Here is a 20806-nt window from a genome sequence, read left to right on the forward strand (position 1 = left end):
ATAAAGAAAAGGTCATAGACAAATAGGGAGTTATAGAAGCAAATAGAAGATAAGGTCCAAACTAAAAACTAGAATATATAAGAACAAGGTAGTTTCTAGTTCCCACTAGATTCAAGGCTGACTCCGGAATCTACCCTTTCCCCCATGACCAACACCCAGGATCTGGGGTGTTGATCTAATCTATCCTACCATTCTACCCTCTTCTGTCCCTTCCACCTGTCCAAAGGTAACTCTGTTGAGGTGACAGCCCTGCCGGGGTGTTCCGTGACTCTCCTAACAGTCATCTATCATAACACATTCCACTCGGACTTTTCTCTCCATCCCCTGCCCCTTAGTAAGACAAACACTAATAAACTCACCTGGGCCCTCCAGAGCTCGTCCTGTTCATGGGCCACCCGCCAGTGTGTGTCGCCCATCATGGCGATGAACAGGTTGAGCATGAGCAGCGTGGCGATGATGGCGAAGGCAAAGTAGACAACGCTAAACATGAAGGGCAAGTTCACATCATAGTTGGCGGGGCCATCGATGATGGTGAGGAAAAGCTCAAAGGTGCTGAACAGCGCCGTGGGGTAGTCATAGAACTGGCCCAGACGGGATGGGTCCTCTGTCTGGAAGATGATAAAGAACGCTGCCCCGCCCAGGAAGAGGGCATGGAGATCAGGAAACAGGGAGTTATCACAGTAAGCATGGGCCTGGTCTGCATTCATTCTACCTCCAGTATACATCTCCATACGTTTCCACACGTGCACACACATGCACACACACATGAATGTACATCTGTGAATTATACATAAAAGTCACATTCTGCCTGTAGATCTGGCTAACCCTGAGATGCCCTACGACCAAATTCATTTTTCTGGGTAATAGTACTACTCAGAATTTAGCAAAAAATTGTATATATATAATATATATAATTTTTATATATTATATATATATATAAATATATATATATATAAAATGCAGTATAAATATATATATATATATATATATGTCACCTACCGGTTTTTACATTTTAGAAAACCAAATGTTTAAAAGGCAGTTCTAATAAGAATGCACGGAATCTCCAACAGTGTTAAAGAACTGAGCAAATGAAAGGGCTAAAAGAAAAAGCACCTTTAAAAAAACTCTCAGTGGCCTCTAGATAACCATCCATCACTCTGAGATTTCCTGGGTGAGCTCGGACCATCATGAAAACGTTTTCCCTGTGCCATGTGTAGCCTACTGCATGGCAAGGGGCATCCTGGAAACTGAAGACAGCATTAGAACCTCTAAAAGACGCCTCTCTGTATGGGGAATGGAAACGTAAAATTAGGTGAACCCAAGAGCAGAACGAGACTCTATGACAAAGCATTGCTCTGCAACAACAAAAGAGAGTTTAGGAGACCTGCAAAGAACGACTCTGTTACCATTCCCTCAGCTTATATATGCATAGGTGCAGGTGGAGGAGGGGGTGGGGAGGAAGGGTGCATGAGGAACACTCCAAACAGGCAGCCTACTACAGTTTTACCCTTTTCAGATCATGGTTCAGATCATGGTGTATTTTTTCAGTCTACTGATTCGTAGGAACCCCCGTTAAACAGGGGACTGCCTAGGACAGGAATGGTGTTCTCAGTGCTAGAAGCCATGGTCTTTTAGGGTTGGGGGTCTTCACGTATCGTCAGGCACATCCACTTGTCTTATGGATGTTCAGCTGCAGACACGGAGGACTGGGTTAGAGTTGCCACCTTTTGCTCTTTCTCTTCTCGTCTTTCCCTAAGAACTTTCTTCCACGCGTCACTGCTGCTGGCCTGCCCCCTGCTCTGTCTCCGTCTCCTCTGTTCTTGCTGTTCCCTCTCTCCTCTCTCTGGCCCTCTCCCCATGCGCCCTGGGCACACTGGCCTCTCTTCTCCAAGTCTCTCTCACGACTTTTGTATTTTCCTCTCTCATTCTTTAAACTCCCCAAACGCTTTTTCTGTATCTTCTTTTTCAGATTCTTTCCTTTTCTTTCAACTTTGACCACACATAGAGGGGAAAAAAGGGACTACATGTATTGTTGAATGTTTTCTGTTTCTTCTTCTGAAGTGTAAACACAGAGAAGTGAAATACTGGTCTGTCTGTTTGCCTACACCGCTTTTCGCGACTGGCCAGTCTTTCCTGTTTAATGTCCTTCTCCCTCCAAAGCCCTTTTTCTATCTCTCCTTTAATGATCTTGGAGGGCGGTTAGTCAACATGAATGTTATTGGCCCAGAAATTCAGAACACGTGGCTCTGCCTTCTGAGTGACCCTCTTTCTATGGGTGTGAGCGTGCTTTTCCATTCACTTTCCACCGGGGGGGGGGGGGGGGGGGAAAGAAAAGCAAAAAGGAGTGCAAATGGGAAATGAGAACTGAGAGCAAGAGTGAGAGAGAACTTTCTGGAAAACTGGATCCCAAGATCTGGTAGAGGAGAGAGCGGTGCTCTTACCTGAGGCGAATCCCAGAATAACCACAGCCATCAGCCAGCAGAAACGCAGCAGGTCTCCAAAAATCATCTACGGAAAACAGAGAGGGGAGGGAAGGTAGGGCTGGTCCTTTCTCCACCTGGCTCACAGCCACTACTGATGATGATCGGGAAGCCACCATAGTTCCACCAGCTCCACTCCGAGTAGCATCTTCCTCTTTGCTCCCACTCCCTCCCTGGGTCTGGGAAGGTCCAAGGTCTGAAGCCAAAGGAGACAGCAGCACTGACCTTCTGGATCATGATGGTGAAGGGGCCCAGCATCTGGAATCCTCGGGCAAAGTACATGACACTGCACCAGCCCAGCACCAGCGCGAAGGACATGGGCACCACCTCCCCGCTGGTGCTGGTGAGCCGCATCACCATGGTCACCAGCACCAGGGAGGCGTAGGTGATGCTGGGGGGAGAGCAGGGAGTGGGGAGTGAGAGGAGGGCTGGAGATATTCTAGGTCCCCCCCCCCACCCAGCACGGTGCTGACTCTCGTGGGTCCTGCACACTCAGGCTCAGTCTTTACACCTAAACGGGTGATCAGTCACATATCCAAACCCACTGGAGAAAACTCCCAGGAGGTGAGGGTCCCCGAGAGTGACTGGGAGACCCGGAACACTTCTGGCAAGGGAGGGCAGGGGGCCGGAAGGAAGGACACTCACGTGATGACGTGGAAAGGCCCCCCGAGGACAGTCTGTCCGAAATAGCGAGAGAAACCAACCCTGAAGATGTCTGGGATCTGGGAAAGGCGGGAAACAGAAAGGCAATGTGGTCCACCGTGCAGCCCGAGGCCTCGGCGGGGGGCAGCCTCGGCCGGGCCCCAGCTGCATCTCACCTCCAGTAACAGGATGACCACAGCCCCAAAGACAGTCATCAGCTCCCCCACCAGCCGGATTTTATCCTGCTGAGTCACGTAGGCCTCCTGTGGAGAAAAATTCAAGATAAGAAGTGCTTTCTGATGGACTGAGAGCCAAATCATTTTGAGAAAGTGGCCTAAAGCAGCTAAAGTCTGTCCAGGATGAAGACGAGCTCCCCTTCCCGTCACCACCACCCTGCACTGTATTTGCCATCGTGGCTAAACGTGGGACCAGGAATTAGTCTATGAATCCAAGGCTGACTATATGGAGGCTGCACATGCTAATAACTTGAGTTACCACCTGGCAAGTCACCTTTTATATACATGTTATGAGCAGTAATTTATGGTGTGTATAGCAAGGGGCCGAGGTCACATTTCAGAGCATCAAGTTAAGAAGGCTAAACCAACAGGAAGAAGCATTAGTGGCTTGGGCTGGTTTCAGCTATGCTGAAAGTCCAGCTTTTCCAATCTCATTGTGGTTTCCAACAGAAGGAATATAAACATATCACAGAATTCAGGTTCCAACACGGACCCAGGACCTACTAGCTCTAGTGAAACCTTGAATCAGTCACTGAAACTCCCTGAGCTTGAGGTTTCTCATCTGTAAATCAGAGACTATAACCCTTCTCTCCTAGGGTTATTGTGAATGTTAGATAATGTATCTGGATATACTGTATGACCGTAGAGCGCTACAGAGATATCCACTGTGATTTTATTATGATTTGGCAATACAGAAAAGGAAGGGCTAGAGACACTATATGGATTTCAGTTCTGAGGAACAGCTCTACCTTATCCTAAATGGCAGGTGTAGGTATAGTCCTAAGGTCAAGACGGAATAAAAACCATCTTCCCTCTGCACACTTTACTTCACAGTCAGAGGCCTGCAACATTATCCAGATGTAGCGATAAAATTCTACAATAAGGCTCCTTAATTTTTTGTAGTTATGTGCCCATCTGAGAACACCATAAACTATGGACCCTATTCCATATAGATGACATAATTCTCCTTTAAATTATACAAATAATTCTAACACACTCAAGTATCCTTCACACTTTTGGGGAACTCTGTTCTCCACCGTCACATCTCTGAATTGTGCACCCAAGACAGGGGTTGAGAGTCCCTGGGGATGATCTCAGCTGGGGAGGGTGTGATCCCACACTGGGTATGAGAAACGCTAACCATCTCTGCTCTGCTGATGAACTGGAAGCTCTAAGCATCCCTCTGCAGGCTACCTCAGCCTTGTCCTTGCTGGTCCAGTGAGAGGCATAGCTTTCCAAATAGGAAGAGACACGATGCAGTAGAAGGTGATCTATGGTATAAAGAAGGCGCCCACCGAGAGTCCTGTGGCCGCTCAGAGCGTGTGCATCAGCTCTGAAGCAGCCAAGGACACAGCCTTTAGGGAAAAGTAGGACCAGACTTACGAACAGACGGTGGAAATGTTTCAGGTAGATCATATGGGATCTACCACTACGTGCCTAGTGGACCATGTGGTCTAGCAAACTGCCACGAGACTCCAGTTCCTTTATTATTGTTGTTTAAAGAACTGATGTTCTGTAAACTGCTCTGACATTTATCTCTCTTGAGAAACTGGCAAATTTTATTTTAGCCTATAGTGGGACATTTCCCTTTTGCCTTGCTTCCAAGGAAGCTCAGAGTTTGTTTGTTTAATCACCAGCTCCCGCAGCTATCTTTGAATGCCCTCTCCTCTGCCCTAAAATTCAGTTCACAGGTCTTGTTCTTTATCTTACTGTTCCCATAGCCCCTGTCTTTCGTTGTCAAATAGGCCAACTCTTTTTGAGAATCAGGTAATAAGCAGTGGGATAAATAGTAAGTGTGTTAACTGTGGAAACAAAATAACATTAAACACAGAAATAAAATAACAGTATCTGTGCCATATATGTGCTAAATTTTTGAATTTCTTTTCAAACTTTGTACCTTGATTGAGTTTGTCTGGAAAACTGCCGCCAACCTTTCTTTGGCTCAACTAAGAAGAAAAGGACTGTGTGTAATTTAGTCTGGAGAGTTGTGGGGATCAGAGCGCCCCTAGAGGAGAGCGGGAGAGTGGCACCAGCTCTTCCCTCGGGAGATGAAAAGGTGACACTCCACCTAATGGAGAATGTTGGGACGGTTTTGGTTACTACAGTCTCCTTCTGGGGTTGCCCCTCACTACCACCCCTTTTTTTGTTCAACAGACTCTTTATAAGTAGGAGTTTCCCTATTTAGGTTTACAGTGAATAACAGAGGTATCCAGAGACCCCAAGCGTTTTGCCTCTGCTCCAGCTGGGATCCCATTACCCTAAAGCAGCTGCCTCCACCACTCTGTCCTCAAAGGTCCCCTTTTATAAAGCAGGCTGCAGGGTGCCACAGTCTCCCGCAAGCCCCCTTCCTTTCTGCTGTCCAAGACCACCACACAGACCCTTCCGCAGGGCTTTTGATTGCTTTTTTTTTTAACTGCCCTCTCTGGAAAATAAAAGGTAATACACATGTGTGAAAGTTACAATAAAAGTAATGGTAGTTCATACAACTCAATAGCAAAAACAAACAAACAAAATGCAATTAAAAATGGGCAGTGGACCTTAATAGACATTTTTCCAAAGAAGATTTACAAATGGCTGACTGGTACAGGAAAGGTAAGAAGGAAAAGTCGGGCTGGGCTAACAAGATAAGTCACAAATCTAAGTGTAACAAGTGTCGGATTACTGATCTGAGTTCTGCTGGGCTAACTCGTAAATCTAAGTTAATAAGAGTCAGTTTGCTGATTCCCTGTTCATGTTTTTTGCTAGCCAGCTGGATTTTCAAAGAGACATATCTGGCCTTGAAATGTTGCTTTGCTGCCTCCCTGCCTCTACTTTTGGTAATAACGATGCTGCTAAAGCTGTTCCATGCCTATTGGCCGAACACCCCAAGCTTGTAATTAACCCTATAAAACCTCATGCACACGTCTTGGAGGTGCTCAGAGCTTCAGAGAGAAGCCCCTCTGAGCCCGCAGGTGTAATAAATCTAAGTACTCCAACCCTCTGAGTGGTGCTTGTTTCTTGGCTGGCCTGTCATTTCCGAAACAAAGGTACTCAGCGTCACTAACCATCAGGGAAATGCAAATCAAAACCACAATGAGATACCGCCTCAGACCTGTTAGGATGGCTATTATCAAAAAGGCAAGAAGTAAGTGTTGACAAGGATGTGGAGGAAAGGGCATCGTCATGCACTGTTGGTGGGAACGTAAACTGTTGCAGCCATTACAGAAAACAGAACAGAGCTTCCTCAGAAAATTAAAAATGGAACTACCACAAGGACGAGCAATTTCAATTCTAGGTATTTATCCAAAGGAAATGAAAACAGAATCTGGAAGAGATATTTGCAGTCCCGTGTTAACTGCAGCATTATTCAGAGTAGCAAAGACATGGGAATAATAATAATAAGGTGCCCATCAGTAGGTAATGCATAAAGAAGATGTGATATATATTTATACAATGGACTATTATTCAGCCGTGGGAAAAAAGGAAATCCTGTCATTCGTGACTTTATGGATGGACACTGAGGGCATTATGCTAAGTGAAATAAGCTCAACATTAAGACACATACTGCATGGTATCCCTTATGCAAGGTATCAGAAAAAAAAAGTCAAATTCCTAGAAACAGAGAGTCGAAAAGTGGTTGCCAGGGGCTGAGGGTGTGGACGAAATGAGAGATTGCTAAGAGAGTAGAGACTTTCAGCTACGAGATGAATAAGGTCTGAGGAGCTCATGGTAAAACATGGTGACTCTAGTTAATTACACTGTATTATACAATTGAATGTGGCTAAGAGAGTAGAATTTAATTTTTCTCAACAACAACCAAAAAAGATAAATAATGAGGTGATGACTATGTTAATTAGCTAGATGTGAGGAATCCTTTCACAGTGTATCCAGTCACTGCGATGATCACTTTAAATATCTCAACACTTCCATTTGTCAACCGCACCTCAATAAAGCTGAAAAAACAATGGCTAGTGGGCTTTTAAAACATTTTTCTTTTCTTTTGATTGCAAGGGGAATTCCAGTGTTTCCCAATGACGTGTAATGTTGGCTCTTGGTTTGGAATAGATACTCTTTTTGAAGTGGAGAAAGATTTTAGTGTTTTAAAAATGGACAGGGACATTAAATTTTAACAAATGACTTTTTGATGTCTGTTGAACTGATAATAGGAATCCCTCCTTAATCGACCACTCTTGCACCTCTAGGATTAAATCCAAAACTCAAAGTGGTAATGAGTTTTTCTTTGAAATGTTTAGAATTTTATTCTCTCGGGTGCTGTACGCCAAAAATTGACACAACATTGTAAACTGACTATACTTCAATAAAATAAAATAAATAATTTTTTCTTGAGTTAAAAAAAAAAAAGATTTCCTATCTTTATTGAGGGGCCAGTCCACAGCTTTCTAGATTTGTGGTTCTTATGAGAAGCTTTTGGGATGAAGGGGATGTTTAGCAAAGTGAATCAACAGTGAGAAGGTTTGGGGATGAAGAGAATGTTTAGCAAAGTGAATTAACAGAGGTCCTCAATCTCACAGTCCTGTTCTTTCAGCCTTCCAGCTCTCCCGAATGCTCCCCGTGCCCTCAATCCACAGTACCGCTGCCTTAATGCACACCCATGGCGCCTCCCACCTACTCTACCCTGCCCCCATCCCCCCCTCATTCACCCTACTCCTAAGATCTTTCTCAAAGGCAAATATCCTCCCATGGCTCCTCTGTTTAAGACTTTTCCTAGTTCCACAGTATTTTCAGAATAAAAATGAGGGAGAGATAGGAGTGATGGGTATTCTCCAAATCTTCATCATAACAGCAATTCGATAGATAATGTCTAACTCTAATTCATGAACAGAGACGGAAGCAGTGCAGAGGTAACAAAAGGGACTAAGAGTTTAAAGAAGTAAAAGCTGGTCGCCTCCAGGAAGTAAGGCTTGGGCGAGGAGGCGCGGGCCAGACACTTGCTCTTTATTATACCTGCCGTTTGATTTTTAAATCATGTGCATATATTCTATTACTCACCGTGAGATAAGAATAAAAAATAAGACTCGGTTTACCAAGCGTGATGTACAGAACCCTTGCGGGTGGCACACGTGTTCTTTCAGTTAAAAGAGTTCCTTATCGTGAGATAAGAATTAAAGTAAGACTCAGACGACCAAGCACGATGTACTGAACCCTTGCTGGGTTGGCTCCTGCCCGTGCCCCTGTGTTCTGTGTGAGCTCCGTCTACACTGAATTATTAGGGTCCTCAGTTGTTAAGTCAGGCTTTTGTGTGAACTGTGCCCTTTTCTTGGAATGCCCTCCTCTGCCAATTTTTACTTAACCCTCAAGAGTGAGGTCAGAGCACCCCTCCTGGGTCTCCATTCCTGCCCCTCCACGCCAAGTCAGTTGTCTCTCCGGTAGGAATGAGGTGCCCGTCTGTGCACAGCCCCTACCCTGCGCACTGTGGTCACAGACACAGTCCACGTCTCACCAGTTATCTTAGAGCTTCACGAGAGCAGGGACCTCTAACCCCTACTCTTTACCCACAAGGCACAGAGTAGATGCGGCTCTCCTAAGAAAGGAAAGAGGAAGATGGGGCGGGAGAGGGTCAGCAGGCAGCTCCAGGCTGAGCATGGTCTGAGGGTTGCAGAGGGCGGTAAAGGGGGAATCAGGAATCAAGAACGGGGCAACGGATGACAAAGATTTCCAGATTCCTAGCTCAAAGTCACCTAAGCAGGCCTGGCTAATAATTCGAACATACTCCTCCCAACTCTAAAAATAAATGTCTGTTAACGATGACTGTAATTCTTTACATCTTTACATGGCTTAGAATTTCGGGAGTTGTCAACAGGCAGCTCCCCGGCGGAGGCTGACCATGCCTACTTTGTTGAGAACTGGCCTAAAGAGATTGCTCCCGCCTACCAGCTGGCTGCACTCACTGCCTTGGGGGAAATGCCCAGAGGGGATGCGCACAGGAGAGCCCGGGTACCACTGTGGGGAAGGGCGGGGGACGTGCAACCGCGAGGAAGCAGGAAGACCCCAGAAACAGTCGTCAAACCCCGTCCGAGACCCTCTTTTCCTGCCCAGGATTCTTGCAGAGGAATTAAGTTCCCAGAAAGAGACCTGCTGGCTCACAATAAAGAGCTATCCTCAGCCTCCAGACCGTGCAGGGGCTCCCACCAGCCTGCCCATCAGAATCAGCCGGGGAATGTTTGTCACAACACACACGCCCAGGCCAACCCTGGGGATGCCAATTCAGTTCATTTGAAGCACAGACCTGGCATCTTCCTTTTCAGATGTAAATGTTTCTGCTATGTACCCCAACTTGGGAACCATGGGGCCAAAAAAAGAGGAAGATCTCCTGGTCTCCAACTAAGTCTAGCTTCCAAAGGTTATTTTATGTCCTAGTCTCTGTATTTTCTCGGGAATGTTAACTAGGGAAATGTCTGCTCTCTACAGAGGAGTCCTTACCCAGTCCCACGGAAGTATGGCTCACCCTGTACAGCAAAATGTAATCACATCCAAAATGGGGCCTTTGATCAAAACTAGAGAATTGACAGCAGCTCAGCTCAGGTGGGAGGCAGTTCCATGTTGACTCCCCGTCCCTGCACTCCAGCCTCGCTTATCCTGGCAGGGAAACATTAGGTGAGCCCACGTGCAGCCGAGTGTGGCAGGCCCCGGCTAGCTCTCTAAGCCTGGACACATGTGTTTCTCACGCAGTAGGTCCTCTAAGGAGGAAGACTGAGATCCAGCACATCACTCTGGAGGGAGAAATGGCCTCGCTTCATATTAAAGGTGAAGGTTCTGAAGTGCAGCAGATGAGAACCCCAGTCCCAGAGCTGCCCTTCCTGGCTCAGCGTCTTTGCCAAAGTGCTCAACCTCTCTTGACCTCAGATCCATCATCTGTTTTGTTTTTTTTAATTGAAGTCTAGTCAATTCACAATGCTGTGCTAATTTCTGGTGTACAGCATAATGACTCAGTTATACATAAAAATATATTCCTTTCCATATTCTTTTTCATTATTTGCTATTATAAGGTATTGAATATAGTTCCCTGTGCTACACAGTAGGACCCTGTTGTTTATCTAGAGTCACCGTCTTTAAAATGGTAATAATAATTTAATTTACTTATTAGGATTTCTGTGAGGATTACATGGGATAATGTTTTGTCATCAAACTGGTCCACAGAATCACAGCATCACCCAGCAACGAGTCAGAAATGCAGAATCCCAGGGCCCACACCAGCCTCATTGTCAGAATCTGCATTTTAACAAGATCTCAGAAGCACTGGGAAATGCAGGCAAAGTGCACAAAGCCAGCACTCCATAGATTTTATTTTTACCTGCTAGGCTCCCTGCTTCTCCTCATCTTTCCTGTCTTTAATTTGCTGTGCTTGTTCCAAAGTGAGTTAATTAGGACCCCTGAGTAAAGTAGTGTAGAGTTGGAGAGCAGTTGGGTTTCAAATAACTGTGGTGCTCTGGGCTGTTGAGAGCTTATGAGGAATCATGATGTGTAGAAAAAGCAATCCTATCAATCGTGACAGGTAGAGGATGATTTAAAATAAATGGAAACTTGTGAGTCATTCTGGCCATATATCCAGAGGAAACTCTAATTCGAAAAAACACATGCACCCCAATGTTCACAGCAGCACTACTTACAATAGCCAAGACATGGAAACAACCTAAATGTCCACTGACAGGTGACTGGATAAAGATGTTGTGGTATGTATGTGTACACACACACACACACATACACACACACACACACACACACACACACACACACACACACACACAACGGAATACTACTCAGCCATAAAAAAGAATAAAATAATGCCACTGGCAGCAACATGGATGGACCTGGAGAATGTCATACTAAGTGATGTAAGCCAGAAATAGAAAGAAAAATAACATACGATATCACTTATATGTGGAATCTAAAAAAAAAAACAAAACACAAATCAATGTATTTACAAAACAGAAACAGACTCACAGACGTAGAAAACAAACTTATGGTTACTAGAGGGGAAAGGGGGTGGGAAGGGATCCATTGGCAGTTCAGGATTTGCAGACACTATTATATATAAAATAGATAAACAACAAGGTCCTACTGTACAGCACAGGGAACTATATTCAATACCGTGTAATGGCTAATAATGAAAAGGAATATGAAAAGGAATATATATATGCATAAGTGAATCACTATGCTGTACACCAGAAATTAACACAGCATCGACTATAAATCAACTATATTTCAATTAAAAATAAAGGGCTAATAAAGATAAAATAAAATAAAATAAAGGAAACCTGTGAGTCATTCCTGCCACATCCCCTACCTGTCTGTATCCAAGTCACTGAGCAGTAGTGATGATTTTACCTTCAGTAAGAATCCTGATGCTAAGCCCTTCTCCCAATCTCCCCATCACAGCCGTAGGCCAATCCACCACTATCCTTGCTTGTTAAAATGTAATATCCTCTTAACTGGTCTCCCCACATCCTCCCTGGCCCCCTCAAACCTGTTCTCCACCCCCCACACAGAGACATCCTTCTAAAACAAAAGTCTTATCAAGTGTCTCCCCTGTTTAAAACCCTCTGGGCTTCCCATGACCTTTGGGATAAGGAGTAACATCCTCCATCTGGCCTGCAAGGTCCTGTATGATCCGGGAAGGATCTGCCTAGGCAGCCTCATCTGGAGGCTGCTGCCCCAGCTCCCTACAGTCTAGCGTCTTCTTTCAGTTCCTAGATATTGGTAAGAGTCTCCCTGCCTCAGGGCCTTTGTGTACGCACCCTCTCTGCTTAGAACTCACTTTTCACCTTGAATTTGTACCCAGATCTTAGCTCAGTTCCCTTTCTCAGAGAAGCCTTCTCTGGCCTCCTAGAGTCTACAGGTCCTTGTTATAAGCTCTCTCAGCACCCTGTCCTTTTTCTTATTATAAGGAAAAAAAAATGTGAATTGTAACTAGCACAGGTTGTAATGAAATATCTATTCACTTACTTCATGTAAACCCACCTGTAAGTGCCAAAAGGGCAGCAATTACTTGTGTTCTGCTCAGACCATGTAGAATTTCCAACATCTACCACAATGCTCAGGCCCCACTAGGCTCTTGGTGATCACTAGTTAAATGAATGTGAAGCAATTTGAAGAAAGGGGCAGTGGAGAGATCAAGGAAATCTTCAAGCCACAAAAAGGAAATCTGATGATGGGAGATCAATGCTCTCTTGCCAAATAGCACATCGGGGACCTAAGCGATGAGGGTGACAGACTGCAGACAGGAAAGCTGGAGCTGAGTAGATCTCAAAGGTGGAAGCCGGTAGCTCTCAGCCCAAGGTGAGTATCAGAGTTACTCAAAGAATTTCTTAGAAATACCATTGCCAGGGCCTCTGCTTCAGATAATCTGATTTGTTAGATGCGGATCAGCTTAGGAACAGGTCTTTTTACCAGCTTCCCATGTTTCTAATGTGTAGTCTTGGTTTAAAACTACTGATCCAGCATGAGATAGGATCAGCCCAAGGTCAACCAGCTGTTTGGTTTCAGAGTTAGAATTAACATCTAAGCTGCCTAATCCCAGACTTTGAACTTTCTGCTCACCCAGCAACCTGAGAGCCCAGGACTACAGTGCACGCTGTTCTGCCTAAACCAAGCAGACCTTGAATGGAGACAGAAAATTAATTAATTAATAGAGTTGTGGGGAAACCCTGGAAAAGCATAACTTTTAGGGCTGAACAATGAAGCACCTTAGAGTGGAGATGCACACTGAGATATCTCCAAACCCTCACAGAGATCAACAAACTCCACCCTCACGTGTCTGCTGCCGCACAGTTCATGCCACCTCACAGAAACAAAGGAGCACTTTCTCTCAGCTTGGCTGTCTTGAGATGGTGTTCTGAGCTGCTCTCATGGAGCTCAGCAACTTTTCTAGATCCAATGACATTCACAGGGGAACTCCTACAATGACTAAGCAGCCTGTGTGTGTCCAGATTTATTAATATAATTGGATATAATCTGGAGGAAACTCTCATTCAAAAAGATACATGCATCCCAATGTTCATAGCAACACTATTTACAATAGCCAAGGCATGGAAATAACCTAAATGTCCATCGACAGATGACTGGATAAAGAAGTTGTGGTATATTTATACAATGGAATACTACTCAGCCATAGAAAAGAATAAAATAATGCCATTTGCAGCAATGTGGATGGACCTGGAGATCCTCATTCTAAGTGAAGTAAGCCAGAAACAGAAAGAAAAATACCATATGATATCACTTCTATGTGGAGTATAAAAAAAGACACAAATGAACTTACTTACAAAACAGAAACAGACTCACAGATATATAAAACTAACTTATGGTTACCGGGGGGAAAAGGGGAGGGAAGGGTTAAATTGGGAGTTTGAGATTTGCAGATAATAATATATATAAAATAGGTAAACAACAAGTTTATACTGTAGAGCACAGGGAACTATATTCAATATCTTGTAGTAACTTACGGTGAAAAAGAATATGAAAACGAATATACATATGTTCATGTATGACTGAAGCATTGTGCTGTACATCAGAAATTGACACAACATTGTAAACTGACTATATTTCAATAAAAATATATATACAAGAAACATAATTGGATATAAAAGCATTCATTTGTCTAAGAAAATCTCTGTGGGCTAACGAAGATGGTAATAATTGCATTAATCAAGTCAAGACCCTGTACTGGTGCATTTTCATTTTTCTAAGACTTTCAAGTAACAAAGAAGTAGGAAAAAAAAATAATTTCCTATTATTGAACCAATGTAGTGCACCACGAAAGGAGAATCTTTCAAATCCTGGTGATAAGGTTGGGAGCCCTGGATCTAATCCCAACTGACACTTCTACTGAATAAGAGGAACGTAGGTATTCCATAAACTCAGGACCACGGCTCAAGGGGTAATGCCAAAAACCACGGACCTTCACTAAATGTTTTTACTGATGTTCTTCACTCTTCCAATCCCTTACAGCAGCATTCTTAAGCCCCTTTCCTCACCAAGAAAAGAACACTTGAAAATCAAGAATTTTCTATTTAGGCCAGAGTGGCTTTAACCAAAGTAGAAGGCAAAAGGGTCAAAATGCCAAAGGGGAAAAGAAAGGAACAGTAGAGAAAACAGAAGCATCGACAGTGCACTCAGCTATAATTATGCTCCATCCAGTCCTCAGGCAAGGGGAGGGGTCTCCTAATAATAATAAAGATTACAGGGGTCAAAGGAACAGATCTGTACGTAATTAGTCTGGCCCCAAAGAGAAAGACACACATAGGGAGGTAATCATTTGTTCAGCATCACTCAACCCCTAGGCCAGAAGGCTATCTACATTCTAGATCCAGAAAATCCCTCAAGTAAGTTTGAAACAAAGCAAAGTTGGAAAAGAATGCATCTGGAACACAGGGTCAGGATCATTGGGAAAAGTCCAGCCACCCCCAACTCGTTCAGGTTTACCCATTTCCTGCATGCCGAGTCACTCACCCGTCTCACTCAGGCATCTCCTAAATGTCCATATGTCCTGTCGTGTGGTCCTTACACCAGGGACAACCATCATGCCCAGTCTGAGATGCGTGGAGCACAACTGCCCCCAAGCGCAGCTTTGCTGCCTCTGAGACAGCCCTGTCACACTCTCAGGCTTGTCTTCCTCAGGCAGCAACCCTGCTTTGTGCGAGACAGGTGCTCTGGATACTCAAGGACACTCTATATATACTGAGACAACTCGAGAAGCTCTATATATACTGAAACTCTATATATACTAAGACAACTCGACTTTCGGATTCAGTGAGGCTCTGCGCCCTGTTCTTTCTCTGAGCATCCACTGTCTGTGGTCTAACTTGACTCTCACTCTTTGCTCCTTGACTAGGCAGGCAGTTTCTGTTCTCTTTCTGACCCAAACAACCCCTCTTCCTGGTCCAAGTGGAGCTATACCTGTGGCTGGCCCATCCTGCACTGGGCATAAATCTCCAGTCACTGAGCTCTTGGCAAAATTCTTCTTCCTCTATCTTTTGCTTTCTACCCGCATGCCTGCACCCCTTCTTGGCTGTTTTCAGGTCCCTAGGACAGTAACTTTGGTTACCTGTGAACATTAAATGAACCTAGTGTTGAATGGATGTGCTCTGGACTCACAAGCACCTGCTCGTTCTCTTATACCAAGGAGAGTTTGCTCTCTCCAACAGCAGACTCTTACATCTACTCAGCCATCCTCATCTCAGGCCTCTGAAGGACCCCACAGAATGACAGGCCCACAAGAGTAAAAGGGACCTCAGAGATATTTACTTCCACCTGCTACCTAATCCAGGCATCCTTTCGCAGGGCATCTGACAGGTAGTCAGACGGCTGACATCATCGCCAACGCGGTCTTACTGACAGTGCTCAGAAGAGAACGCAGGCCAGAAGGATGTCCGTGTTACCCTCATAGACCAGAAACAGACTCAGAAATGAAGCTGGAGCAGTGACTTTCCTTTCTTTAGAACAACAGGGTTTCCGCGGAAGGTCACACCACAAAGGCCTTGTCCTCTTTGTAAATGACAAGAAATTTTACAAATGTATGGCATTTTTAATACCAAGCATTCTTTCAAAGTTAATGGGAAAGCCATCACTCCTGAGACAAGTCCACTTTTACTCCTTAAGCCCCATCTCTGGTCCCCCTATCTCATGCCTGATTTCTGTCTGGGTAATCAGGAGTGGGCCCCTGCTGGAGCCCAGTGAGCGGTACCCATCCCGTGCAGTTTTGCTCTGGTTTCCAGCACGATCACCCCAAGCTCTCCTCCCCTTTCATCCCCTTCTGGGAAGAGTCACCTGGAGCAGTTTCTGTTGGAGGATGGTGATGTCTCGGGAATTTGTGCGGTTGCTACAGCGGGACTTGAGGGGACGGTGGATGCAGCACATGGTGAAGCAGATCATGTAGAGCACGTACAAGGTACCCAGGATGTAGAAATACGGCCGCCCATATTTCTTCCACTTGAAGCTCACCAGCTGCTTCACAGGGGTCTGTTCCAGGATCTGGCGAGCCTGCCGTGGAAGAAGAGTGTAGCTTGAGGTGACCAACGTAGTGAGGGTGCCGGATGCCCCACTGGGTCCCAGACAGGCAGGGCCGTCATCAGCACTACCATCCATTCAGTGAGTCTGTCATTTCTTTTGCAGACAACTAGTAAACCTCCCCTATGTGCTAGGCTTCGTGCTAGTGCCGCAGATAAGCTATTACAGAAATCAACACAAGGACCCACAGCCCCATGGAGGCTCTGAAGGATGAGCAGCAGATGGTTCAGTGAAGGCAGAGTGAAGGAAGATTATTCCATGAAGTAGCAGCAGGTACCAAGGTAGGAAGGTGTGAGAAGACACTAGCAGGAGAGATGTGGTTGGGGACATGGCAGAATCTGTTGGGAGTGATGGGCATGGGTTATAATGGATGAAGTAGCTAAGGGTCAGATCATGGTACCTTCTGAATGCCAAGGTTGACTTTGTTTTCTGAAAGCAATGGGATGCAATTGGTGGGGTGGGCGGGGTGGTGGTGGTGTTAAGCAAGGAACTAGTCAGATTTGCTGTAAAAGTGTTGCAAAAAAAAAAAATAATAATAATAATAAAAGAAAGGGCACCAAGGCATCAAATCTGAGCATTCTGAATCCAAGGAGAATGAAATGGTGGTAAAATAAAACTATCATCTTTATGTGCTTATTGTGTGTCAGGAATTGTGATCTGGTTAAGAAGCTATCTCTATTAATGTTCATATGTTTATGGAGTAAATAATACTATACAAATTTTTCATAATGAAACCATTGGCCAGAGAGGTTGATTGATTTTTCAATAATCAGTTGGCTAAGAGTGGCAATTGATCCAAACCCAAATCTGTCTAACTAAAAATACACACTTTGAATTAAAAATTATTGTAATATGCTTTCAATTTGTGTTTCGAACTACTAAGTCTCCTATGGAAAAGGACTTTTGTGTTGGTAGCATATTATTAATTGATGTAGATCTATTTTAAAATCGTTTTCCATTACCTAAATTTACACTGACATTTTGGTTGGTACTATGAATGTACTTTAAAGTAATAAAGTTTAAAATATTTCAATCATTCTAATAAATAAATAAATGCATTGTAGAGAGGCACAACAGAGGACACAGGGCGTGGGATGTGACCGTAATCCAAGGCACATGGGTTAGTGCTCGGATGTAAGTAGACAGAGAGGGAAAGATACTCGAGGAGGAGGATGAATAGCACGAGGTATCTGAGAAAGCAGGAAAAGGCAGAGTCAGAGCATAGCTGGAGGGATCAACCACCAGCACAGAGAATATCTTTTTCATTGAATTTACAGGGAAGAAGAGAGACTGGGCAGTTTCCAGCTCTGCTTGGCAGGAGGACAAAACAAGAAGTTGGAGGTGCTCCAGCCAGAGGGCCTCTGTTTCATCATAGGAATCTGGTTCTCCTGATGGAGCTCAAGGCAAAGGCAGTGAGGGATATAAAAGAGGCTAGAAAGGAATTCTGAGGGAATAGAAAAGTAGCAGACCAAGACAAAAATAAAACCTGGAAGAGAAATGTGAGAGCCAGCTGAAATCAGACACCACGGATTTGAGGGTGCCACCATCCACCAGAGGGGCTGGGGTTCCAATTCCTGAGAAATCCTGCTCAGCGCATGTCTGTTTCCAGGGACACTCTCTGAGGAAGTTCATCTGTAAACTGGCCACTCTTGCCCTGTCCTCTTTTCATTAGTACCAGCAATCATCTGGGTTTGACAGCTCCAGGAGGAGTCCTGGGAGATTGACAGGTGGCAGAGAAGCAAGGGGAACTACGTTTTGCTGTGATCTTGGGGGTTCCAGGAATCAGGAAGTGTTCTCCCTCTCCATCGGTCTTCAACAAATTTTCCCTTCCCTCATATCACTCGATCCAGTGCGTCTGACTGACCTACATGTTTCTCCCTCTCTGGAAAGCTCTCTTTTTCCTCATCTTCCCGGTGATTCCCAGCGCCTCCTTGAACCCCCCACTCAAGCATGTGGTCTGTGACATCTTTTCTGGTCCAGCCAGCCAAGGTAACTCAGCCTCCGTTTTGCGGCCACTGGGCATAGCACAGAGACAGTTTATGTCGTACTCTATTACAAGTATTGAGGACGGGGGCTGGAAAGGGACAAAGTTGACTGACAGGAACTGGGTTTCATTTATTTCTGTATTCTCAGTTCCTGGCACAGTGCTTGGGACCCAGTAAGAAGCTCAATATGCTGAATGAATGAATGAATGAATGATAGGAAGCAACGTCCCTTTGGAGAGTCCCTCATATGCAACATTAAAAGGGACAAGCGCTAAGCACAGAGAGAGAGGAGTTAGGAAAGGGGTGTTGATTGCAATTTTCTCCCAAAGGTCCCAGGAGTCTGTCCTCATCCTCATCTCTGACAGGGCAGGGAAGTGTCTGGAGCCCAGGATCTCAGACAATGGACAGCCCCTCCTCCTCCATGGTACTCATACCTCCCGCTTCTTGGAAGAGACCACGAGCTCTAGAAAGGACACATTCTCTCCCCAGGAGTCGATCTCCGTGAGGTCGTAGAGGGTGGAGGTCAGCGGCCCGCACGTCCACTGGATGTGCTTTCGCTTCTGCATCAGGTGCTGGAACATCTGAGGGGACACAGTAATGAGCTGCAGGGTCAGCGTGTAAGGAGCTGGTCAAGGGGAACAGCACGGCTGAAGAGGGGCTGTTGCCCAGTCCTGGTGACTGATGGACAGCTGGAAATTGACAAGCCTCTGTTTCCATGAGCCTGCTTGTCATGTTTTGGTTATCTTTCTTTCCCACAAACCCTATCAAGCTCTGAAATGAGAAAACAGGCAAAGAGAGCATAACTTTGGGTTCCCATAGCAGATAATCTAAAGTAAGATTCTCGAATCCTCTGGAGTCAGGAATTCCCAAGGCTGAGGACTTTAGTGACAGAGCCAGGAATAAGGGAGCACCACCCTTTGGGGGAGTTTGGGAAGAAGGGTCCTGAGAAGGACATGGTGGGGCTGGGGGAGTACCCCTCACCACGGTGTTGCCCTCCACTCCGGCCAGCTTGAAGGGGGTGAGGCCCTGGTGATTGGGCACGAGCTCCAGGGACTGCAGGCGGTCCCCACGCCTGTCGTAGGACAGCAGCAGGTTGTACATCTGGCAGGCAAAGGTTTTGTTGGGCTGGAGGACAAGGATGTGCAGCACTGTGTTTCCTAGGGGAGGACACGGGTGTCACATGGCCCCTGGGACCAAAGTCCCCGATGCTCCCCGTGACCCACTGGGTGGGCCTGGGGGCGGCCCGAGCCCCTCCCCTCACACCCCCAGCGTCCCCGCCCTCCTCAGCCCGGCTCTTACCCAGGGAGTCCTGGGCCCGGATGTCAGCTCCGTGCTCGATGAGCAGCCTCACGATCTCCTCGCTGCCCATGCAGGCAGCAAAGGACAAAGGGTGCTCCCCTGGGGGTGCAGAGGGCCCCGCACCATGAGCATGCAGGCTGGGATGGGCAGTCTCTCCAAGTGACTGCCCCCTCCCCCATCTCAGCTCTGGGCCTGGGGACACTTGTCAGCAGAACCAGAGACAGGGGTGGTGCAGGGGCTGTGGGCTGGGGGGTTGGCTCTGGCCTTCAGCCCTGTGAGGGCTGACCCCTCCCAGCTTCACCAGGCGTGGAGCCTCCCCTGCCCTCCCTCCCTCTGCTCCTGCCCGCCTCCCCGCCCCCCGGCCCTGGCCCTGGCTCTCACCAAAGTAGATGAGGTTGCGGGGACTGAGGCGGAAAGCTGAGCCTAGAGCTCTTGCAGACACGCTGGCCCCGTGGGCAAGCAGGGCTCTCACCAAGTTCATGTTCTGGTTCATGATGGCTATGTGCAGTGCCGTCTGACCTGGATCAGAGAGCCCTCAGTCACGGGGTCTGTCCCCAGTCGTCTCGGAGACACAGCATCCCCCGGCTTACAGGAGGTCCCTGACAGACCCTTGCATGGATTTCTGTCCTTGGCTCAGCAGAGTGGCCTGAGACCGAGGGCACCTCATCCCTCAGGCAGGGCACTTAGCTGTTTCTACCGCTTATCTATTGGAGGTGGCATATAAAGGTCACACTTCGGTGCTACTTTGAAAGAGACAGAGTTCTGTCCTTCAGGGGACATGAAAGAAGTTGAAAGGAAATAATCAATGGCTCAAGGAGGTCACGGATACTCAAAGTCAAGACCAGGACCTCTGTCTTCCTTTCAACTCAGAAGAGTCCCTCCTTGAACCCTCCATCACTCCTTCGCCAACCTATCCTCAGAGGCCCATCTTAAGAGATGACATCAGACCCTCCCCTGGCTGTGTCCACCTTGAAAAATCGTTAAGGTTCCTCACCTGCAAATGGCTCACGTATGGTGGGCTCCTTGACCAGCTCCGGGGCGGCCTCCAGCAGCACCATGGCGGCCTCCAGGTTGTCATAGAGGGCGGCTATGTGCAGCGCGGTCTCCCCCAGAGCTCCTGGAGCAGAGCGGATTGAGACAGGAGCATCAAACACCTCCCACA

The 20806-nt window shown here is 46.2% G+C and overlaps 1 protein-coding gene across 10 annotated transcripts in view; it reads right to left on the bottom strand.

The window, feature by feature from the left end:
• TRPV5 (transient receptor potential cation channel subfamily V member 5) overlaps positions 1–20806 on the bottom strand; it is a 33930-nt gene that overhangs the window by 7654 nt on the left and 5470 nt on the right. For 7 of the 10 annotated variants that reach the window (XR_004321317.1, XM_032483546.1, XM_032483544.1 and 4 more), the window contains 11 exons: positions 20639–20761; positions 20026–20163; positions 19645–19743; positions 19327–19502; positions 18780–18926; positions 16121–16333; positions 3299–3385; positions 3126–3202; positions 2706–2871; positions 2442–2508; positions 360–628 (listed from right to left, as the gene is read on the bottom strand). Coding sequence is in view for 9 of the 10 variants with exons in the window: in XM_032483546.1 (XP_032339437.1) it covers positions 360–628; positions 2442–2508; positions 2706–2871; positions 3126–3202; positions 3299–3385; positions 16121–16333; positions 18780–18926; positions 19327–19502; positions 19645–19743; positions 20026–20163; positions 20639–20761 (1562 nt within the window). In the remaining variant the exon portion in view is untranslated. The remainder of the gene's footprint in view (positions 1–359; positions 629–2441; positions 2509–2705; positions 2872–3125; positions 3203–3298; positions 3386–16120; positions 16334–18779; positions 18927–19326; positions 19503–19644; positions 19744–20025; positions 20164–20638; positions 20762–20806) is intronic. The other 3 variants (XM_032483548.1, XM_032483547.1, XM_032483549.1) reach the window with 1 other exon arrangement.

The sequence above is a fragment of the Camelus ferus genome, chromosome 7 (assembly GCF_009834535.1).
Source record: "Camelus ferus isolate YT-003-E chromosome 7, BCGSAC_Cfer_1.0, whole genome shotgun sequence".
In the NCBI taxonomy this organism is placed as follows: domain Eukaryota; kingdom Metazoa; phylum Chordata; class Mammalia; order Artiodactyla; family Camelidae; genus Camelus; species Camelus ferus.